Genomic DNA, 25,848 nt, shown 5'->3' with positions numbered 1-25,848 from the left:
TTTGATAGTGTGGGTACCATATCATATTGCAATATTCAAGTGGACTACGAACATATGTTTTATAAAGCATAATCAGTGTTTCAGCTTTTCTTGTTTTGAAGTGCCGTAACAACATTCCCATTTTTGCTTTACATTTTGCCAACAGAGTTGCTATTTGATCATTGCATAACATGTTCCTATTCATCATCACACCAAGGTCTTTAACTGCTTCCTTATTTGTGATGGTCCTCAATTATTATTAGGTCCCTTATATCATATAGCTTTCTTTCTCTGTCTCCATAATTTATTGATTCAAATTTATCAGAGTTAAATACCCATCCTATTTACCTCTGCCCAATCATATACTTTGTTAAGGTCTCTTTGTAGAGCGTTCCTATCTTCATCACAAGTAATTTCTCTACTTATTCTTGTGCCATCTGCGAAACTACTCACTACGAATCCTTCACATTATTGTCTATGTCTTCAATCATAATAACAAACAGTATTGCAGCTAACACCGTACCTTGCGGCACACCGGATATAACCTTGACTTCATACCGATTTTCTCGTCGTTTGCAATAACTATCTGTTTTCTGTTGTGTAAAAATTCTTTTAACCATCTTCCTACTTTATCCACGATATTATTTTGTGTTTTCTAATTTTCTTCGCTAATATATTATGGTCTACTTTATCAAAAGCTTTTGCAAAGTCTAAATAAACCACATCTGTTTCATTTCCGCTTTTCATATTTTTGAATATGTTCTCACGGTGGACTAACAGTTGGGTTTGTGTACTTTTTCCGGGTACGAAACCATGTTGTCCTTTATTAAACAAATTATTTTTTATTAAATGTTTCATAATATTTTTCTTCATTACCCTTTCATACACTTTCATATATGTGATGTTAGACTCACAGGCCTATAATTACTTGCCTCTAGTCTTGATCCACTTTTGAAAGTAGGGGTAATATATGCTAATTTGTGCTCATCATAAATCTTGCCTGTATCTACACTTTGTCTTAATAATATTGCAAGTGGCTTTGCGATAGAATGAACTACTTTCTTTAACAAAATAGCAGGAATTCCATCAGGCCCTGCAGCAGCTCCATTTTTAATTTCATTAATAGCCTGCACAATATCAGCTTCATTAATATCTATGTCAGCTAAATATTCACTATTTTCATCCCTTACTTCTATATCATTATCTTCATTATCTATTCTAGGGGTGAATTCTCTCTTATATCGTTCTGCCAGTATGTTGCAAATTTCCTTTTTTTCATTTGTTAATCTCCCTTCAATTCTCAGAGGGCCTATTTCTATTCTTCTTTTATTCATCTTCTTCGCATATAGTATAATAGCTTGGGGGTTTTTTGCTTTGATATTAATAGGGTTTTTTCTTCCAAGTCCCCGTTTTTCATTTTCTTTGATTGTATAATCTTTTGTTCTGCATTTTCTATCTTACTTTTTAGTTCTATAACTTTCCATGCATTTTTTTCTTTTGCAAGACCTTTTTTCCACTTTCTGATTTTCTGGAACAAGATCCTTCTGTCTCTTGGTATGCATGAATGATGTTTTACTTTTCTTCTTCGGTATATATTTTTCCACTATTTTCTCCAATATTTTATATAATATCTCCGTATTACCCTTATGTCATCACTTACGAAAATGTTATCCCAATCTTTGTTTAATTCTTCATTAATTTCTGACCATTTTATATTTTTTACTGTAGAAGTTGTATTTTCCATATCCTTCCCACTTTTTCATTTCTTGCTTATCTCTATTTTCCAACTTGCTTTGGAATGAACTGGTTAATTTCTTATGACATTATGGTCTGAAATATTCGCATTATAACTATTATTTCTTTAACATAATTCATCTCGTTCACAAATACTAGGTCTAAAGTATTTTCCTTCTTGTTGGCAGGTGATTATTTGTGAATGTTGTATTCTAGTAGCATATCTAATAGCTTTTCAAATTGCCTCTTATCTTCTGCACTACTTATTACTCTCTTTTTTATATGTATAAGTACAACCACAATCTCCTATTCGTTCTTTCCATTCTACGAAGGAAAGTTGAATCACGCAGATAGGAGAATAGTCCAGTCCTTGTGATTTCTACATATATCATCCAATTTTTCAATTATTAAGTCAAACTCTTTAGTATTAGGAGGTCTATATATACTATGTTCATCAATTTTTCAGATTCAAATTCTACCGCTATTAGTTCACATTCTGAGTTACTATATTTTCTCATATATTTTTCCTTGTTTTTTGTCTTTCCCATATATTGCGGTCCCCTTGATTCCTATTTTTTTCTATCTGATCTATAAGTTTGGAACCCTTTTATTTGATCATCATTCCCAGTCTCTTGGGAATACCAGTTTCACTTATATTCATTATATCTATTTTCTTTTCATTTTGGGTTAGTTCTTCTAAGTACTCTATTTTTCTTTTTGAGTTACTCGTAACTAAACCCTGCGCATTCATCACTATGATGGTTTGCGTGTTTTCTCCTTCATTTAATACTGGTAGTAATAAGGATTTTCCCATGTCTCTTTCCTGTTCTGGTATGTTGTTCTTTTTTTCATTTCCAGAAATTCTGACATTAAAAAATCCAACTTTTCCATAATATTTGATCTTCCTTCATCATAATTATTCATTTTGTGTCTGAATCTGCAATTTTCTCCGTTTCTGCAATATCCTCTTGCATAATAAATACAGTTATTATCTCTTGAGTAGAATTTCGGAGCTGATGCTTTGAAATTTTTTGCTGACACCTCTGCATATCTCATGGTGGTTTGCTTTTCTCTTTTACCTGATATTCTTGATTTCTCTCTTTATTTGTTTCTTTCTTATTTTGGATTTTATTACTTGGTTGGTTATTTATTTGATTATGATTCATGGCTACAGGGTGCATATATTTGCATTTTTTGTCGAACTTACATCCTTTTCCTTCTTTTAGGTTTTTACATATTTTTGGATGCAGATCTCTGCAATCATCCCCATATCCATCTAAGTATGCACATTTACCATATATTTCATAGTTTTGACATATCTTAGGATGTTTGTAGTAACATCTTTCTCCAAATCTGCAATTCCCTCTTTTCAAAAGGTTGCAGATTTTGTCTTTCTTGTCTATTTTTTCCTCTTTCCCGTCATTGTATAGATCTGGGTAGAGCCTCTTCGGGATTTGCTTTTCTGTTGTCATATCGTAATTTATTTCTTCGTAGGTATGCTGCTTTATTGCCTCATATGTAGTATCAATGAGTATCTCTGCATCCATACTTTTATCTTGTTCTTGTTTTTGCCTTATTTTTTTCTGTCATTTCATTTTTGTTTACTTCTCTTTTTCCTAATGCATCAATTAGGATATTCACAAGATTCACCTTATTCATTTTCTTTGTCGGAATATGTTGGTTTATGTATATTTTCTTTATGAGTCTCTTGACCACTTGGATTTTATTTGGAACTTCTTCAATTATTTTCAAGATGTTTTCATTAGATTTGTTCCAGTTTGAAGGATTATATCCTTCTAATATATCTATGAATGCTTTTGTATCTTTTTGGTTAGGACTGTTGCTGATTTCATAGATGAGAAATGCCAGTTCCCTTCCTGCTACCTCATCGTATGAGAGAGAGAGAGAGAGAGAGAGAGAGAGAGAGAGAGATTAGAGGAGAGAGAGCGAGAGAGAGAGAGAGAGAGAGAGAGAGAGGAGAGAGAAGAGAGACAGAGCAGGGCCGAATAGGAAAGGAGATTTCTATAGTACCTGGGAATGAAAACCCCTTATAATCTTATAATTATAGCCTCCGGGGTTTGTCTCAAGGGCATTAAAAGGCCTGTCACACACACGGGTAGTTGTTCTTTTTGTAAAATTACCATAAGGGCAGATCTTTAAAAGCCACGCCAGAGAGCTCGCCCAATGCCATCTTGAACAAGAGGGCATTGGCTCGCCACGGTGACAAGACTATACCTTCCATATGAATTGACGATGTCCTATACACAACAATGCCACCCAACCAATTTCAACCTATTGCCCGTCTTTTCGATTCAAACATGTTTCTAACATACACATTGTACTTGTACATTACGTTGCATAATTCCTAATAATTTCGAAACCTATTCTGGTTTTACAAGATTTTGTTCTTTTTTTCTTACATGATATATCAAATATAGTAGAATAAAAGAATTATTCAACTTAACAGTGCAAAGATTTGATGTCAAAATACGTATGCTAGATGTATTTAAAAAAAAAAGTGCAAGTTTTCCTGCCAGATGTTAGACTGAAAATTTTCTTGCTAATTACCTCAAGAAAATGAAGGGTAGCATTAAAAATGCAAAATTGGTAACACTGGACTGAACATGTCCACGCATCGTACTACTACGCAACCATACGGCTTTTCATTTTTGTGTGTTTTGTAAGAGGATTTTGAAATTATATTTACAGTACAAAAAGTGAATTATTATGGGTTTACTAGAGTATATAAAATATGTGGGTAGCTTGTGGGACAGTGTAACTACTATTTATTACTTTGTGTGCGATAGTATGTACGTAAATACGTACAAACAAGATTGTATGTATTGTGACGTCACGGCAGTCATCTTTCGCATTTTTAGGTTAATATGCATTTTGTGAATGAATACACATTTATGATAAAAAAGTATTTACTGTACGTGCAAATAAAAGTACAATGCTGTAGTATTAATGTAATCACAGAAACAAAAGTAATAAATGCGTACTGTGATGCGTATTTTTTGTCTTTTGAATTAAATGTTTTCCCCAACCGATCAACACCTGCAGAGGCGAGCCTGCGCGTGCGCAAAGTACTTAATCCAGCGAGGGAATCTTTAAATGCGGCAATCTCAGGTCCTGACCTCTCATTCGCGTTCGTTAGATCGTTCAGGTAGCATCTTGTTATTTCTCTCGTCACGTGTATTTTTATATTAATCCATACCATGGCTCCTAAACGTCCTGCCTCTGGTAAAGCTTCTGGCAATGAGCCTAAGCGAGTAAGGAAGGTCATGACCCTCCAGCAGAAGGTGGAATTGCTTGATATGCTTAAAGCAGGCAACAGTTTTGCAGCCGTAGGTCGCCATTTTGCAGTTAATGAAAGTACAGTCAGGTATGTAATCGTTTATCAACGAAAGTGCTTATAATGTACAAATAATGCATATACGTATATATGCTGTAACGATAATTAATTAATGAATTTTCTTTATATTTTCAGGTCCATCAAGAAGGAGGAGGTCGAGATAAGAAAGGCCGTCGGCATTAGTTTTCTTGGCAGCGCCAAGAAAGTGAGTACTGTACGAGACCAGGCTGTGGTACGCATGGAGTCTGCCTTGGCACTGTGGATACACGACTGCCGTAAGAAGAACGTTCCCCTTGGTCGTGTATTCATATGTGAGAAGGCACGGCAGCTCTATGCAAAATTTTCAAATGGCAGCGAGACCGAAGGCAGCGACGTAGCTCAAGAAGCGGACTTCCTAGGCTTCGACGAAGCCTCTAATGAAGAAGAGCCAAAAGCAGGACCTTCTTCAGCTCTTCAGGAGTTTCAAGCAAGCAAGGGCTGGTTTCAGCGATTCATGCAGAGATTTCAGCTCAAGCATGTTTCCTTGCATGGCGAAGCTGCATCGGCAGACGTGGACGCTGCCCAAAATTATCCAGAAACCTTCAAAAAGCTAATCAGCGACAAAGGCTTCTGTCCACAACAGGTTGGTTTTATCTTTATGTATACGATTTTATACTTTTATTACATAGTTTAACTGAATTCCTTTATTTATTATTATATATATATTTTAATTTCAAACATCATTAGCATTACATACTTTATTCATTTTAATCTTTTTGTTTTTCAGGTCTTCAATATGGACGAGACTGGCCTCTTCTGGAAGAGGATGCCGTCACGTACATATATTATGAAAGACGAAGCCAGAGCCTCGGGTTTCAAAGCACACAAGGATAGGGTGACCCTTATCATGTGTGGCAATGCGGCGGGCTTCATGTTGAAGCCAGCTTTAATCTACAAGTCCGCTAAACCCAGGGCCCTCAAGAATAAAAATATGCATACGCTGCCGGTGTTTTGGATGCATAACTCCAAGGCCTGGATCACCAAAGTCCTTACGGAACGGTGGTTCCTTCAAAGCTTCATTCCACAAGTCAAGCAATACCTCAGCGACTTGTGTATGGAGTTCAAGGTCTTGTTGCTTATGGACAACGCCGGTGGCCACCCTGCTGATCTTTGCTATGAGGGAGTCCAGATCGAGTTCCTCCCTGCGAACACCACCTCTCTTCTGCAGCCCATGGATCAGGGTGTAATCCGTGCCTTTAAGGCACTATACACCCGGAACTCCCTCGATCACCTAGTCAAGGCAATGGATGACGACAGTGAATTCACGCTCAAAGCTTATTGGCGAAAATTCACAATCGCTACCTGTCTGAACGTCATCGACAGGTCATTGAGGGAAATGAAGAAAGAAACCCTGAATTCCTGCTGGAAGAAGTTGTGGCCGGAGTGTGTGAACGATTACAAGGGATTTTCTCCACAAGAAATTCAACATTCTGCAATTGATAATGCCGTCAAATTGGCGAAGATCCTTGGTGGAGAAGGATTCGACGACATCACCAACGATGAAGTGGGATCCCTGATCGACACACTCTGAACTCTTAACGGACCAGGATCTGGAAGAAATGACTGACTCTGTCATCGACGACGACGAAGACTCGACAGGTTCAGGGAACGAGGGGGATGAGGATGGGGGTCTTACCTTGGACTTCCTGAACAATTATATCAGGTTGTTCAAGGAGGCGAAGGAGACCATTTTGGAACGGGATCCTTGCGTAGAACGTGCGTTAAAGTTCGTCAATAGTATTGATGGGGCACTGAGCCCCTATGCACACCTTCTGAGCACCATGAAGAAGCAGGTGCAGCAGCTGCCCATCACTAGCTATTTTTCAGTGGCAAAGAAGGCCCCTCCAGCCCCTGAAACGCCTCCTGAAGAGGAGGAAGGGACGCCCCCAGAGGAGACGTAACTCCTCTGCTTTGCTGTGCAGTCTTATCTTAATTTTCATTCGACTGCACAGCTAATTCACCATCATTAGTATCTTCAGTCAACACTGATCACTGGTGAGTACAGTACCAATTTGCTCTAAGTAATATTTACCATTAAACTTTGAAATATTGCTACTATACGTATACATAAAGTAATTTAGCATGACTGTTTAAGGTGGTACAGCACATATACTAATGTATTTGGTTTTAACAAATTTCTTTTATTTTTACAGGTAAGTAGTACGTACGTAGCCAGTGCACAGCTGTCGTCTGATCACTACTCATATGATTAACTTTGTATATAAAAGTATGTGTATATAACTGTTAACTTTGTATATAAAAGTATGTGTATATAACTGTATGTAGTATTTGTATACGATGTAAATATGTATAGCCTAGTATTTATGCATTATATTATTTAAGTGTTTGAATGATGCTAAAGTATTTCAATATCCGAGGAAACAGTAGTAAATTTCCCAACAATGAGTTTGGGTACATATGTATATCTAAGATGACTTAAATTATAAAAGCCTTTTATGTATAAGCTAGCTTTTGCAACAACACATATCTTACGAAAAATTACTTATGTGAAGATGGTTTTAGTAGTACAAATGATAGTTATTGTATCGTTAAAAATATCAAAGTGAACGAAGTCGCAAAGTCGATTCTATGTCATGTTTTTCCTAAACGCGTTGACTTAAAGGAGAACGTTATTTTGGTTGTTTTATCACCGCCACAAACCCATAACAATGCAGTGTATGTATGATAATTCTAAACTATTATTCACTACCAAAATAACGATGATATTTTGTATTGAAAATTAATGTTACGTATATTCCAAACATTATTACTACATAGCATGAATATTACTATAAAAATTTCGAAAGATAATCTTGCTGTGAACGCTACCATAATTTGATTTTCATATACATACGTACATTTTTGTTGTCACGCTGGCTTGGCCTCGCCATAGATAAAACTTGATTTCACTGCTGATCTGGAATTACTCCACGAATAGCCTTTTTATTACGAAGATATGACGACTTAAAGGAGAACGTTATTTGGTTTGTTTATCACTGCCACATAACAATGCAGTGTGTGTATGATAATTCTAAAAAACTTATTATTCAACTACCAAATAACGATGATATTTTGTATTGAAATGAAATGTTACGTATATTCCCAAAAACTTATTAACTACGTAGCATGAATAGTACTATAAAAATTTCCAAAGATAATCTTGCTGTGAACGCTATCATAATTTGATTTTCATATTCGTACGTACATTTTGTCAGCTGGCTGTATGATAATTCTAAACTATCATTCACTACCAAAATAACGATGATATTTTGTATTGAAAATTAATGTTACGTATATTCCAAACATTATTACTACGTAGCATGAATAGTACTATAAAAATTTCGAAAGATAATCTTGCTGTGAACGCTACCATAATTTGATTTTCATATTCGTACGTACATTTTGTCAGCTGGCTGGCCTCGCATAGATAAAATTGATTTCACTGATATGGAATTACTCCACGAATAGACTTTTTATTATGAACGAATATGACGATAAATATATAAGGTAAAAAATGCTTTTATGTATTTCGTTTACGCTTCGTCGCCAATAACAAACAGCAATACTTACGATAATCTATGACAAATAGCGTTTGTATGACTTCATTGTTCAGAGAGGTTATATACGAATACTGCCAAAATAATAATGAAGTTCGAATTAATTTTAGCCTTAATGTTATTACTACTGTAATTACACTACCACTACTATTAAAATTTCTAAAAGTTTATCAAACAAAAAATGTCGCTTTGAACGCAACCGTATACATAAACCATTAGGTATATGCTTACATTTTGTGGCTGGCCACTCCGACGATAAGTTGAGTGCAATGATGTGGAATTATTCTTTAAATAGGCTATTTATTATGAAGATATGACTATAATATATAAGGTAAGAATGGTTTTATTACCTTTATTGTCAGTTAATATCATAATGTGAATCTGTTTGTGTACGTTGGCGGTTATCGCACTGCAACTACGCTTAGCCTACCAATGAACGTCGTACATAAACCTTGAATAGGCTATTTATTTCGAAGATAGGACAATAATATATTAGGTGAGAATGGTTTTATTACCTTTATTGTCAGTTAATATCATTATATGAGTCTTTAAATGAATGTTGGTAGTTATCGGACCACGGCCGAGGGTTAGCCTACCGAAAAACATCGCATACGCAACACGACAAATCCGTGATGCAGCGATTCATACCAGTGATGTAGCATGAGAAGCGGTCCAAGAAAAAACCTGTGATTAACTGGATCCGTGAAAACTGATCCGTGAATAAGTGATGCCCCACTGTAAACTGCATTCTTATGGCATTTTTCATCAAAGAAAACCTTCAAATATTGATTATTTTGCATTTTTGATGTCATATTTCATCTGCAGATGAGCGTTGTAGGCGTCGTAACCTCGGAACGTCGTAAGCCGAGACCGTCGTAACCCGGGGACTGCCTGTGTGTGTGTGTATATATATATATAATATATATATATAATATATATACAGTGGGGGCATCGCTTATTCACGGATCAGTATTCACGGATCCAGTTAATCACGGGTTTTTTCTTGGGTTTTTCGGACCGTTTCTCATGTTACATCACTGTATGAATCACTGCATCACGGGTTTGTTGTGTTGCGTATGCGATGTTTTTCGGTAGGCTAACCCTCGGCCGTGGTCCGATAAACTACCAACATTCATTTAAAGACTCATATAATGATATTAACTGACAATAAAGGTAATAAAACCATTCTCACCTAATATATTATTGTCCTATCTTCGAAATAAATAGCCTATTCAAGGTTTATGTATGACGTTCATTGGTAGGCTAAGCGTAGTTGCAGTGCGATAACCACCAAGTACACAAACATTCACATTATGATATTAACTGACAATAAAGGTAATAAAACATTCTTACCATATATATTATAGTCATATCTTCATAATAAATAGCCTATTCAAAGAATAATTCCACATCATTTCACTCAACTTATCGTCGGAGCCCGTGGCCAGCCACAAAATGTAAGCATATGCCTTTACGTATGAAAAGGTGGTTTATGTATACGGTTGCGTTCAAAGCGACATTTTTTGTTTGATAAACTTTTAGAAATTTTAATAGTAGTGGTAGTATAATTACAGTAGTAATAACATTAAGGCTAAAATTAATTCGAACTTCATTATTATTTTGGCAGTATTCGTATATAACTTCTCTGAACAATGAAGTCATACAAACGCTATTTGTCATAGATTATCGTAAGTATTGCTGTTTGTTATTGGCGACGAAGCGTAAACGAAATACATAAAAGCATTTTTACCTTATATATTATCGTCATATCTTCATAATAAAAAAGCTATTCGTGGAGTAATTCCATATCAGTGAAATCAATTTATCTATGCGAGGCCAGCCAGCTGACAAAATGTACGTACGTATATGAAAATCAAATTATGGTAGCGTTCACAGCAAGATTATCTTTCGAAATTTTTATAGTACTATTCATGCTACGTAGTAATAATGTTTTGGAATATACGTAACATTAATTTTCAATACAAAAATATCATCGTTATTTGGTAGTGATAATAGTTTAGAATTATCATACATACACTGCATTGTTATGGGTTTGTGCCAGTGATAAAAACAACCAAAATAACGTTCTCCTTTAAGTCGTCATATCTTCATAATAAAAAGGCTATTCGTGGAGTAATTCATATCAGTGAAATCAATTTTATCTATGCGAGGCCAAAAGCCAGCTGACAAAATGTAATAGTAACGTATATGAAAATCAAAATTATGGTAGCGTTCACAGCAAGATTATCTTTCGAAATATTTATAGTACTATTCATGCTACGTAGTAATAATGTTTTGGAATATATTTAACATTAATTTTCAATACAAAATATCATCGTTATTTTGGTAGTGAATAATAGTTTAGAATTATCATACATACACTGCATTGTTATGGGTTTATGGCAGTGATAAAACAACCAAAATAACGGTCTCCTTTAAGTCAAACGCGTTTAGGAAAAAACATGACATAGAATCGACTTGCGACTTCGTTCACTTTGATATTTTTAACGATACAATAACTATCATTTGTACTACTAAAAACCATCTTCACATAAGTAATTTTTCGTAAGATATGTGTTGTTGCAAAAGCTAGCTTATACATAAAAGGCTTTTATAATTTAAGTCATCTTAGATGTACATATGTACCCAAACTCATTGTGGGGAAATTTACTACTGTTTCCTCGGATATTGAAATACTTTAGCATCATTCAAACACTTTAATAATATAATGCATAAATACTAGGCTATACATATTTACATCGTATACAAATACTACTACAGTTATATACACATACTTTTATATACAAAGTTAACAGTTATATACACATACTTTTATATACAAAGTTAATCATATGAGTAGTGATCAGACGACAGCTGTGCACTGGATACGTACGTACTACTTGGAAGATAAAACAAACAAAAACTTTTGTTGTTGTTAGTCGCCGGGAGGGATAGATTAACATTTTTCCAGAGATTAAAGAGCTTAATTTGTTTTGAAGGTATGTCAACCGCGTTAGTAAATAGGTATCATCTTCTAAGGAAATTTTTTTTCTCTCTCTCTGTGGAAGAATCTTCAAGCCATTTTTGCATTCAAAGTAATGAGAAGAATCATTATATTCTTCATAAAAATCAGTAAAATACTTACACTAATAATAAAAACTAAAAACTACGTACTGTATGCAAAACACATACATCATCGTTAGCTTCGTGTGTGTAACGTTCATTCTAAGAAATTACAGAGTAGTATAACTAACACCTGATTGGTTGTTTGGTAGCCATGGAGATCTGTTATCCAATGACTGCCCTCTGCTTCTGTTCTATTTTTATAGACATATGCCATGGATGGCACTAGGTTTGAACGTTACCATGTTCGTGATTTTCTGACTGCTGACGGCAAACAATTACTCAATAATTTTCTTTATATAATAATTCCTTCGTGAAAACAATAATATAATAACGCGGTTGACATACCTTCAAAACAAAATTCAGCTCTTTAATCTCTGGAAAAATGTTAATCTATCCCGGCCACTAACAACAACAAAATTTTTGTTTGTTTTATCTTCCAAGTAGTACGTACGTAGTCCAGTGCACAGCTGTCGCCTGATCACTACTCATATGACTAACTTTGTATATAAAAGTATGTGTATATAACTGTTAACTTTGTATATAAAAGTATGTGTATATAACTGTATGTAGTATTTGTATACGATGTAAATATGGATAGCTAGTATTTATTGCATTATATTATTAAAGTGTTGAATGATGCTAAAGTATTTCAATATCCGAGGAAACAGTAGTAAATTTCACCACAATGAGTTTGGGTACATATGTACATCTAAGATGACTTAAATTATAAAAGCCTTTTATGTATAAGCTAGCTTTTGCAACAACACATATCTTACGAAAAATTACTTATGTAAGATGGTTTTAGTAGTAGTCAAAATGATAGTTATTGTATCGTTAAAAATATCAAAAGTGAACGAAGTCGCAAAGTCGATTCTATGTCATGTTTTTAACTTTAACGTATAGTGGTATGAAAAACACCAGTGTGTCGTAGAGATGCGTCATCAATATAGTGGTATGAAAATACCACATGGTGTTGTAGCGATACGTAATCACAAAGTACAAATCCTTTTCCCGGACCATCCTCAGAATTTTACGACTCTTCAACTTCAAGATCGATATGGTGAAATATATTATATAGTCATACTTATTGTTAAAATTCACAAGTTGAACTGCAAAACATTATTATATTTTGACTGTTATGTACATATATTTTTTTGTGTTTTACGGAATGTTTGTTTTGAAAATAATACCTATTAGTGAACATATGGTATTAATTGTCCCACTATTTTATTATAGGTGATCTTAATTATCTCACATTCATTTAACAGAATATTATATAATATTTTATTTTAAATAAACTGTAATTAATAAATAACAATAATGAAAAACATAAAGGGAAAAAATGTTTTTGCTGCAGTAGTGGTGTTTGTTTTGATTATGCATCTGACCTCACATTTCCGAAATCTGAAAAATTCCAAAAACCGAAACATCGGAATGTGTGTGTACTGCACATTTTTTTAAACACGCACACAATGTCTACACATTTACTGATACCCGTTGGTGAAAGACTCAAATTACAGTGCGTACGTATTTATTCCTGAGAGAGAGAGAGAGAGAGAGAGAGAGAGAGAGAGAGAGAGAGAGAGAGAGAGAGAGAGAGAGAGAGAGAGAGAGAGAGAGAGAATGATTAAGGACTCCAAGGCGTGTTATTTTTACAATTATTTTATTATCATGGGATTTTTTTTAAACTTGAGATTTTCTATTCAATTCTCGAGATTAATAAGAAAATTACCTAACTTGACTAGCATCACCACACATCTGAATGACTCGGCCATTAGCAGGCTAAACCACCAACCTTATGAACTTGCATGATACATGAGATACATGACAAAACACAAAACACTGTTTATTGTGAAAATTTGGGGTCGCACGATATGGGAGATTGCACGTTATTCGAGTATATACGGTATGTGATTTTTTTTGAGCCTTTTATGGAACAAAATCTAGCAAGAAATTGCCATTCCCAGTTGGCAACACTGGCATACTCTCGTTTGTCCAAGGTTGGTTTGTTATTGTTATGAAATGTGGTGTGCGGCGCGTTCTTTAAATTGTACCCTATAAACGAGTTAATTATGTGCATCCAAAAGCCCTGATTCTTTTACTCTTATGGGAAAGACGCCTAAAGGTCAGATGAAGGTTTTACGTGGATTATACTATTAACGTTGTGACGAAGGGAAGAGATGTTTCGCTGCATACTGTTGGTAGCATTATCGTTATTATATTACTGGATTGCACTGCAAAATCGTCGCCATCTTTTATCAACATAGATTGTTGGTGAGTACCCATATGATTTACATAATTTTGATAGTTCTCTTACCACTCATCCTCTCTTTCCTTGTAAAAAAAAAAAGAGGCCCACCATGCGTATGTAGGCTTCCAGCTGTAATCCCTAGGCTAGTAGGCTACATATGTACAGTAGTACATATACTACATTTATTTTTAAGGCTAATTTTGTACAATAACTTTAAACTGTCTTGAATTTAGTTTTAGGTGATAGTTGAAAACATATTTGGTGTTTGAACTAAAGTAGGCAGTTATAAACATTGGAATAGTGGTCTTGGGTGGGTTAACTATTAAAGTAGGCAGTTTTAAGCAATTTTTGAGGGGGGTATCAGGATAACACGGGTATTTACTTATCACGGGGGGTTCTGGGCCCTATCCCCCGTGGATAACGAGGCCCCACTGTATAATATATATATATATATATATATATATAGTAGGTAAAAACTTAAGTAAACAACAATACAAAGTTAATGTTAAGAGTGTTTGTTAAAACGCGCACTATTCCTGTTTGGGACCCAACCTTGGGGACCTGAGAAGCAGAGTCGGTAGTCCTCTTTTCAAGTAGTCTATGAGTAAAAATAACAGAACTGTCAAAATTCTCAGTTCTTACAATGTCTAAATGGATTCTGAATGAATAATTTTTATAGTAAAAACACTTCTAAACTCAGAAAAAATGGACAAAAGCACTAGCAACATATTTTTGCATGGAAGGAATTTCAGGACACATTTTGTACCTGTCTGAGAAATGATATTCTAATCAGATTTCAGTGACTCCCATGAATCAAGGAAATCTTATGGAAGATATGTAATAAATTTACCTGGCTGATATTTAGGAGGACTTGGAGAACCGGACAACATAGAATCAAAGAGGTCTGATGCAGTTGGTTTATCTGTAAGATGAAAAAGGTTATGACCTGAAATAAACATCATGCAAAGCACAAAATTATCACTGCGATTGATTTCAAAACTATTCCTTACAAAGATTTGAAACAATGGAATGTAACAAGTGTTCACACTTAAAGTTCAGCCACTGCCTTCATGGAAGTGAAGTGTGTTTACTGAAAGTGCACATAAAAAGGAAAGCAAGGAAACCTTAAAAAATATTTTATGAATTCTTAAAAATAACACTTCATTTGAGTAATATTGAAGACTGCACAACCATAGTTCTTGAAAAGCTACATTCCAAGTTAAATGAAGTAGGGATGTGCCCAAGTATCGGTGCTATTGGCTAGTTTTTGTGGTATCGGTATCAGTATACTTTTGTCATTAGTATAGGAATTTAAAATCCTTGTAGGCTTCCAAAAATGTATATACAACAAAGCCCACCAAACATAGGATTAACCTCTCCATTACCAGGACCTTTCATAATCTTAATAAATGAGTCTGTTAACTGTTTTCTAGCCAATATATAATTGAAACTCAGAATAAAAGTATATATTAGTGATTTCAGATTGCTTGTCAAACCATGAATTCAATAAGCACTTCGTACCTAAATTGTTAAGTCTTCTTATGGTAGCCATAATATAAGCTAAAGTGTATCAAGGTAATAAAGGGATTAAATACTAAGTAGTTATACTTGATGCTCTTTTTCAATGAAATTTATGCCTTTGAAATTGTTTATATAATCATAATAATATAACTTTTCAACTTTTGAACTTTCAACATACAACCACCTAAGAACAAGAATGATTTTAGCAACAATATATATTCTCCTAAATAACAGTAAAATGGAGGTAACAGGTATCAGTATCAGCTTTACGTTGGTATTGGTATCAGCCAAAAATCTGGTGTCGGTAAATCCCTAAAATGAAGTCCCTTTAACAGTGTACAAAGTATATGTGAACGTGCCACTCACAGTCTTCCTTCATGTACATCTAAGCAGGATGGTCTACCTTCAAACTATATTCAGCTGAAATCCATATAACTAGGTAGTAGTAACTGAGATGCAAATTTAAGTACAACAGACATTCAGTTGTTAACCTCCATGCCCGTTTAAACATCTTTCTACAGTTTGACTGATGTCCCTTTAACTATATAACAGTACTCTCAAAGAAAAGGTGTGATCAATGCTATCTTCCTTCATGCATAATCATCTACCTTTGCACCATGTAAACCAGCCCGAGAAGAGTCTACTTGAGACTCAGAGGTCTGTAAAAACTAACCCCTATTAATAATAATGCACCAATTTAGACTGAAATTCTAACTTGGAATGACAAGGTAAGCATGATAAGACATTGATGGATGAAAGACGTAAGGCAAGACTGCCTTATGTCTTTCTTATGTCTTCCTCTAACAAAACTGCACACTGACATATGCTTTTTATACACATCCATGCATGATGGTCTATCTTCATACCAGATTCTAGTGAAATTCCTTCAACTGTGTATGAGCTGGATGACATGGCAAGGGTGACAAGCAAACAGACTAATAATATGACTCCCTGTACATCTACACATGATGACCTACCTTTGTACAACGGTTTAGTGAAATCCCTTCAACCAAGTAACAACTGTGACGACAAGGTAATTGTGATAAGATGTACGGATGTATGGACAAACAGACAATATACCTTCATGAACAATTATGAATGATGATCAACCAAATGTACCAAAGATACCTTCAACCACGTACATGTTGCAATAACAAGGCAGATGGACAAGACTGTAAAAGTTTTAATCCTCTAACTTTGTAAGCAGGAAACATAAAATGATAGCACAGAAGAAGAAGAAGAAGAAGAAGAAGAAGAAGAAGAAAAAAGTTTTAATCCTCTAACTTTGTAAGCAGGAAACATAAAATGATAGCACAGAAGAAGAAGAAGAAGAAGAAGAAGAAGAAGAAGAAGAAGAAGAAGAAGAATTTTTCCCATTTGAAGTCATTTCTCTTCCATCGGATATATGTCAAAAGCATTGTAAACCAGGAAATAATTTCTGATGGATATATTTGAAAAGCATCCTAACCTCAGAACATTGTAAGCCACAACCATTGTAAAATAGGGACTGCCTATATATGAACCATACGTAAAATAAAATTTCCTTAACCCATTCATAATAATTACCTAAAGTAAAAAATTAATGTTTACCATCTATATTGTCATATAATAAATTAAATAAATTCACTTCATCATACAAGTCTAAATTTTTCATTTGACGTCTTTCTTACCTGTATTCGCAGGTTTACTAGTAGTTTTTGCTGGCTTGGCACCAAGTTCTGAGTCAGTATCACTAATTGCCACTTCCTCTTGTACACTAAAAAATAAAAAAATAAATAATTAAAAAAACAGGAAAAACTATTAGTCTCAAAGTTCACCCTAACAAACTTGATTGTTGAATAGTCCTGCTGTAAAAGATTTGTAAGAGGAGAAAGATCGACTTTTGTACTTCAGCTAACAAGAAAGGAATGCTTACTTTAACATATGACAGGTTATGTAAGATTATCATCATGGCATTTTTGCCAATGTTAAGTTCAGAAATTCATCATCAAGTATTATTATTCAAATGTAAGGAATTACTTTTTATAATTTTCCAGAATGGAAAAAGAACTGACCTGGCAAACTATTTTTCATTAGTAATTAAGCCATTTGAATTTCATAGCTTTGGAGTAAAAAACAAACCTAAAATTAAATAGCTTGGAAAAAAAGAAAACCTAGTGGGGCCACAGCTGTAGATGTCTAGCATCAACTTCACACAATTACCTCAACTAACTACATTATCTGTGTTACACAATTGTGACTGCAGTCATTTCAGCTGGCTACGTTTAGCATGCACTGATTGGTGACCATATAACCAAAGATTCTAAAACCTTGAACTGTGCCACAGCCCTACAAAATATTAGGAGTTACTTCATTTGACAGCAGAAGTACAACTTCCTTTCTTCACCTAAGATTACCCATTGTTATATGCATAGTATCAATTCAATGTTATTAATTGTACATAGTTCCAGATCTATTTACTCTAATCAATGTACAAATGTTCTAAACCAGCCTTCCTTTTTTTTCCTATTAACATTTACATCCATTGAAGCCTGTTGTGCAAGATCATGGCCTACTGGCTTGCTCCACAAGAATGTATGCTAATTTCTCTGATAAAGTTTACAAATTGCATTAAAGAATACAATTATTCAAGATCATAATCACCCATGTGTTAAAATTCCTTTTGTGCTGTTACATTCTTCTTTTCTATACTTCCTTCTCAAAGTTTCTAACTGATCTAAGCCTCTACCCGAGCCCTTCCTCATTGATTTTCTAGATCTTCATCTCCCCACTGCTTTTCAGCATAATGATTCTAGTTTTACTAATTTTCAATTACTATTCTCTTCTCATAACATGCCTAAACTATCCCAACCTCAAATTGCAAAAACTGATTTTGCATTCTGTCTACAAAAAAACAAAAATAATTTCAATTTCATTTATGAATTCATGAGAGAAAACAACTAAGTTTTAAAGTACAAAACTATCCAACCTTGTTCAAAACCCAATAAGCTTAGTATTTGCTCTAATAACCTAAAATCCCAAAAATCTTTTGACTTACTTGACTGAATCATCTGCAAATGAAAGATGTTGCTGAACCATATCTGGCTCTTCAATTCCTTCATTGTCATGAAGGGAAACATCACTACCGGAATCCTCGTCTTCATCATCATCAAACTTGAACTTGACATTTGAAGCTGCAAAAATTACAAAATAATGATTTCACTGTAAATCACCTTCAGAGGGAATGACTAAACATTTGCTAGTCATAAGGAAAAGAATTCACAGAATAAGCCTTTATGAGAATCACAGTTACCCATTCTACAGGGGAAAAGGTGTATGGAAAGTTCAAATTATTAATCTTTTTCCAAGTACAATTACAAACCTTAAAACACTTAATTGAGAGTCAACTAGGTAACACTGTGCACTTTATCACTACTTCGGCAGTATTCAAATTGTGATATATCTAAAATCCCCCTCCAAAAAAATAAAATTTATCATTTACTTTATGTAAAGTATGAGTCCAAATTTTCTTAGAACTTCATAGTTAATAAACATATTTTAGCAAATAACATCTGAAGTTAGGCCATTAAAAATGTAAGTGCCCTGAAAAATTAAGGCTAAAAGAAATAACAAAATTTACCATAATGATAAAAATTAAACATGTATAAAATATGCTTTTCCTTAGACAAAATGATAAACATATTGTGCAAGGTACAAGGTTTCCATTACTATCGCTCGAACACCAAGGTATTGGGATGAAATGCATCCTCATGAATGCAATGGCTGATATAATAAAAACATTTATTGAAAATACTGGCTATTTCAGCCATGTTTATTTTGTATAAAAGTTTGTCTATTCTTATTTCTGACTTTTCTTCTGTGTGCAAATTGGCTCTTAAAATGCCAAATGGGGGATTCATGTCAAAAGTGTAGTATTTGTCAAATTGAATATACATATACAAAATGCAGTACAAATTGGATCTTATGCCTAATCGACATGAAATATTAAAAGACTCTTTCTGAATTCCTCTTGCTCAGGGGTGTCTGCTTCCTTTCTTCTTGCAACATTTCCTTCTTAAACCCAGGACATTGTTGGGGAGGTGTTGTAGGACTGAAATTCTCACGGGAATCCAACAGTATACATCTGTTGCACAGCATGGGGTCCTTAGAGACAAATTCCAATTGGCTAACTGGCTCAGCTACTGATCCTCTGTTGGTGGATGCCTCAAGATCAGAGGTGGGTCCTACTTGGGCACTGCAGAAGTAGCTCAGACTGTCGAAAGGGAAGAGCACCTCTCCATGGATGATTTTGATTGGTTGGAGGAAGCAGTTGCTTGATTTCACTACTTGTCGAATAGTCATTGGCTAGTTGCTATTGCGTGACGTTACGCCTGGTGTCTTGTTTGGTGGTCGCATCCGGTTTGGTATTATTTAGTAATACCATGTCATCTTGGTTTGGGCTTCTCCGTACCCTAGTAGGGAATAGGAAGGCCTTTTGAGTTGTACATATTCAAAGAGGACTTCTTGTCAAGGATGAGTATGATGTCCAGCAAGGGTAGTCTTCCTGGGTCTGAGGCATTGTTGATGATGGTGGTGTTGTTGATAATGCTGTCACAAGATAGAGAATAATTGTGACAGGTGAGGGCATGGAACATGACAGCACCTTCTTGTATGACATGAAATCCTCGTTTCGAGCCGCATAGTAGTCATGCCAATGTATGTTCCGGGGCATCCGCGGATAGGGCCTTGATATTGGTATACACTGGAAGGCTTCATGGGGTCTCCTGCCAAAGAAGAGGTTGTTCTGCATTATCAAGTCCCAAGTTCTTATATTCTTGTAATATACAACAAGCTCTATGCTTTTCTTTCCTCGGTGGAGTGACAGTTTCCACCATGACCTTCTTAAATGACGTTCTCCTCCCCCTGGTACCTTGAGTTCATAAAGACCTTGTTTGTTTGTATTATGTTATTACATTGCATGGAACCAGTGGTTATTCAGCAACGGGACCAATGGCTTTACATGACTTCCGAACCACGTTGAGAGAGAACTTCTATCACGCATCTCTCACCCCTCAATGGAATGCCCAAGAATCGAACTCACGGCCACTGATGTGGCAGGCAAGACCAAACCGACCATGCCACTGAGGTATCTTCATTACTACAGTAATACCTCAAGTTACGTTATTCGAGTTGTGCGAATTCACAATAGTACAAAATTTTCATTAAAACATAACTAATTATCATACGCAAGTATTTCACACCCACACGAACGCAACTTTTTCTAATCCTGGAGAAACCCTGCAATAGTGTTTTATTTTTTATGTAATTTATGTTTTCAATCTTTATCTGTAATTTAAATAACATTAAAATAATTTTCTCTTTCACTGAGATAAGAAATTTTTATGGTACATGTAGTAAATGTTTATTAATATATTCAATTATTAATAATATGTAATAATAATGTAACTGTAATTAGAAAATTTGTACATGACAGTATTTTAAAGAAACCTTTCCATTTCACTTTTAAAAAGAACTCTTCTCTATCTCTCTCCTTCTCTCTTACCGAGATTAGAGCATTTTTATGATAAATCTACTTTATGTTTATCAATATTTTCAAATATTAATAATAATAATACAACTGTAATGACAAAATGATGCATATAAAGAATTCTTTCCCCCATCTTTCTTTTTAAATCCACAGCTCAAAGTCCTGAGCTGTCAAATATGTCAAGTTATGTGACAGAGGCAGTGTTGCCAATTAGCAATCAATGATTTTTACATAATTGTCTCTCTCTCTCTCTCTGAGCTTAGTACTTTTGTAAACACAAGTCTCTCTTCTTTTTTTATCTTTACCTTCTAGAACTGTAAATGTGCTGTTCTAAAACAGTTGTATTACTCCAAATAAGCTAAATTTTCAATAAAATTACAGTAACTTTAATTTCATTTAAAAGTTAGCTTAATAATTAGGTAGCATGATTAAGGTCATATTTAGTGTTCAAACTCTAGAAGCAAGCACTTATTAGCATTTTTAGAGACAGTGCCAAACTTACGCAAAAATTCCCATTGCACGAAGCGGTCTGGAACCTAACCTTGCATAAGCTCATGGTATTACTGTATACCATTTCTCAAGAGCTCCCTTAATCTCATGGTTAATGAGCTTATTAGAGTTCCCATTGTTTACTAGCACTTGGGAAGCTCTTCCTAATTCTTGATGCATACCCTGCCGGGTGGAGCAGTGGGACAGGGCACTTGCTTTCACCATTTAAGGCACATTCCTAATTTAGTTTTCTTTGTGAAGACATTAGTCCTGGATCTGGGCAAAGACTCATTCCGCAACAGTGCCCACAAGGAATTTGGTGAATATGATTCCTAATGGGGATTCCATCTCTATGCTATCTTTCTCCGGGTACATATGTCCTTGTTGGGTGGAAAAGGGGGGCCTCTTCGTACAGATGTCCAAAAGGGCTTGCAGTGATGACTTTGGAATGTTGAGGGGAGGGGTCGATTAATCCCTATAGACTCGGTCATGGATAAGAGCTATAGTTTAGTCAACAGGGGCATGAGATCTTATCCTGAACATGTCTGTAGGAATGAATCAACTCCTCTCTTCAACATCCCTGAGTCATCACTGCAAGACCTTTTGGACATCTGTACCAAGAGGGGGCTCTTCTCCACCCACTGAGGACACATGTATCAACAGAAAAGACGGCGTAGCAATGGGATTCCCATTGTGAGTCATATTCAACAATTTCTAAAAGGGCACCATCGAGGAGCAAGTCTCCACCCGGATCCAGCACTCCCAGCAAATATCACAATTTTTGGAAGTAAAATCTTACTTCCTTATGTAAAGGACCAAGGGTTTGTATATCGTATAGGAACAAATCACAATCTTTGGAAGTAAATTTTATTTCTCCTAACCATACAAACCTGAGGTCCTTTACATAAAGAAGTAAGTAATTCCTTATGTAAAGGACCGAGGGTTTGTATATCGTATAGGAACAATTGCCCGCTATATTGAAAACATCTTCATTTAAGCTAACATCGAGGATGAAGTTGAAGCCCTTCGTCACACATTCCAGCATGCTGAATCATACAATAGAATTAAGCACCAATGAGAGGCTCCCCTTTCATTATGTGCTCCTCTCGAAGACTGAAGACAGCCTCAGGACTTGTCTTCACAAAGGAAGCTAGTTTAATAATGTGCCTTTAAGGTGAAAGCGAGTGCCCTGCAAGATTCAAGAGCAACACAATCAGGGCTTACGTATGATGGGGCCTGTCCCACTGATCCATCTGGCAAGACAAGCATCAAGAATTAGACAAGAGCTTCCCAACTACTCATAAACGAGTACTCCAACAAGCTCATTAACCATGAGATCAAGAATGTTCTAGAGAAATAGTATGATAGTGAAGACGTACCTGAAGAGGAAAAAGACACCATCACCTTATACTAAAAGGCCTCTATGCACTCAAAGTACCAGGAGGAGAATGCCATTGAGAAGATCATGATGGAAAATGTCACTCCCACTGAGGAAAGAAAAACCATAGAGCTTGTTGTATATTACAAGAATAAAAGAACTCAAGACTTGACGATGCAGAACAGACCCTCCCTGTCACAATTATGCTCCATCCAAGGAGACATCGTGTGCTCACTTATCTCTAGAGCAGGTTTTACTGTGCATTCACAGTGTCTTAATGATTTTGTCTAGCTTTCTTTTAAACTCTTCCACACTCTTGCTGTTTACAACTTCTGGTGGCAGTTTATTCCAAGTCTCACATATCTTGTATGTAAGAAGTTCCCACAATGGGATGTGTTGTATCTCTTCAGTTCTAGTTTCCAACCATCATTTCTTGTCTGGTTTTTGTTTAATATAAATAGGTTACTGTCTACTTTTGTTATGCCTTTCAGTATTTTAAATGTTTCTATAAGTTGTCCTCGGAATCGTCGTATTTCTAAGCCATACATGTTCAGGCTCTCTAGTCGTCTTCGGTAACCTATTAGCCTGAGGGATGGAATTAACTTTGTGGCTCTTGCTTGTACTCCTTCTAATCTACTTATGTCTTTTCTTAGTGTTGGTGACCAAAACTGTACTGCATATTGAAGATGAGGTCTAACTATTGATGTGTAGAGCTGGAACACTGTTTCTTTATTTCTGTATTTGAACTGCCTCTTTGTGTATCCCACTAGTTTCTGTGCCTTCTTTTCAGCTGGCATGTGGGTTGTTTGTTCCTATCTGTAACACTTTACACTTATCTATGTTAAAAGGCATTTGCCATTTTTTTTTTTTTTTTTTTACCACTCTCCTATTTTCATTAGATCATTTCTTAAACTTTCCACTGCATCTGGGGCCAAGGACAGAACCCTGGGGAACTCCACTTGTTACATCTGCCCATTCTGATTCTTCACTAATTATTACGACTCTGTTTTCTGTAAGTTAGCCAGTCTTCGACCCAGTCTCCTGTTTCTCCCACAATTCCTAAAGCTCTAACTTTTGTCATCAGTTTCTTGTGTGGGACTTTGTCAAAGGCCTTTTGGAAATCTAAGTAGAGTATATCTATTGCTCTACTACTGTTGTAAATACCAAGCATGTTATGAAAAAATTCCAAGAGCTTTGATAGACAGGATCTGTTTTGTCTGAAACAATGTTGGCTGTTTCATATATCTATGTGATCCACAATTTGATCTGCAATTATGGACTCAAAAGTCTTGCAAACAACTTACGTTAGACAGATTGGTCTATAATTTCCCAGCTCTTCTCTTGGACCTTTTTTTGTAAACTGGGGGCACATTACCTAGTTTCCATCCTTTTGGTGCCTTTCTTTGTTCAGCACTTTTTCTGTAGAGTTTATATAGTTTCTTACATCAATTAGGCTCAAGATCCAATTTGTACTGTATTTTGTATAATATATTCAATTTTACAAATATACCAAATTTGTAACTAATTTGTATTTTTCATAACTAACAAACCTTCGGTCTTAACATTAGGATTTACTAGCGCCAAGCTGGAAACCGGTAGAATTAAAATTACACTTGTGAGATCCAGGGACTATTGGCATCTATACCAGGTCACGGGGCAAGTATACCCAGAATGCCCACGGCTACCTGTGACCCACCAGTTATTTTCCTACCGCCTTTAAGATAAGACGTGTTACTGTCTACCTGATTTAAAGCCGGTTTTCAGTTTGCCCGTTCTTTATCCATTTCATTTTTCATTTGTTATTACCTTTTCTTTCTCCGAGTGTGCTCAGTGTGAGGAAACAGTGTATAAGTGGTATGATGGAGAATTTTGCCTCAACATTAGGATCGTCTACCGTTTCGAAGAGGAGACAAAGGAAATGCCCAGGAGTCAGTGGCTTTCCATGTTCTAGGTTCCTAACTTCGGTGTCGACGGATCCTCATCCAATGTGTAGTAGGTGCAGGGAAAACGTATGTACGATTACTAATCCATGTTCTGTTTGTCGCGGTTGGTCAGTGGAACAGTGGAAGAAGTTCTATGGGAAAAGCCAATACAAAAGGAAGGTGGTGACGCCATCTTTGGATGACCAAACCTTACCGGCTTCTTTTGTATCGGCAATAAACCAGGCTGCTCCATATGTTTCTCCACCTGCTTTTGATTTGTCTCATACCCCTTCGGTTTCTCCTAGCGGTTCAGTATCGGAAACGTCAGGAGGGGCCTTGGGTAATTTTATGAATAATATGCACTCTCCTTTGTTCCCAGCAAGTAGAGGGGGAGATCCGCCATCTTTGTTCCAGGCTCCTGCTCCTCAAGCGCATAGGTTAGATGGTACGTGGTCAGCGCTAGGCCTACCAGGCGTACCAACCTTGGATGGTCTGCTTGCGCATTATATGATGTCACGGTTCCAGCAGGGTCCGGCAGCGCTGAATGTTCCTCATCCCCCTGGCTTCCAATTTATGGAAATTAATGCTGCGGCTTCGCCATCAAACTCAGTGTTTACAGCGATGCAGAACGTGGGAGGTAGTTTGGCAGCAAACGTGCGGTTGCCAGCAGAAACCTCTCAGTCTCTCCCTACGAGAGGGATGACGTCACAACATATGTCACACACCGATATGGCAGGCGTGATGATGTCACAGACTGCTTCTCGGCCTATTTCGCTGCCCCCAGACGCCAATTTGAGTACAGAAGAAAAGTCAGTAATAAAAAAAGAATAGAGAAACTTCTATAAAAAATAAAAAACGCTGAAATAGCCATTATTTTCAAAGAAAACATTCACTGTTACATAAAATATGATAGGGTACATTTCAACATAATTACATATCAGTTTAGCAGTTTTATTTTTATTTTCTGTAT

The 25,848-nt window shown here is 35.7% G+C and overlaps 1 protein-coding gene across 3 annotated transcripts in view; it reads right to left on the bottom strand.

The window, feature by feature from the left end:
- LOC135207288 (DNA topoisomerase 2-alpha-like) overlaps positions 1-25,848 on the bottom strand; it is a 190,279-nt gene that overhangs the window by 24,967 nt on the left and 139,464 nt on the right. For all 3 annotated transcript variants that reach the window (XR_010312949.1, XM_064238969.1, XM_064238960.1), the window contains exons 23-25: positions 18,600-18,735; positions 17,233-17,318; positions 14,892-14,963 (exon numbers count right to left, since the gene is read on the bottom strand). Coding sequence is in view for 2 of the 3 variants with exons in the window: in XM_064238969.1 (XP_064095039.1) it covers positions 14,892-14,963; positions 17,233-17,318; positions 18,600-18,735 (294 nt within the window). In the remaining variant the exon portion in view is untranslated. The remainder of the gene's footprint in view (positions 1-14,891; positions 14,964-17,232; positions 17,319-18,599; positions 18,736-25,848) is intronic.

This window comes from Macrobrachium nipponense, chromosome 11 (assembly GCF_015104395.2).
Source record: "Macrobrachium nipponense isolate FS-2020 chromosome 11, ASM1510439v2, whole genome shotgun sequence".
Classification (NCBI taxonomy): domain Eukaryota; kingdom Metazoa; phylum Arthropoda; class Malacostraca; order Decapoda; family Palaemonidae; genus Macrobrachium; species Macrobrachium nipponense.
Note: the sequence above shows the minus strand (reverse complement) of the source record. Positions and strands in the feature narration are given on the sequence as shown.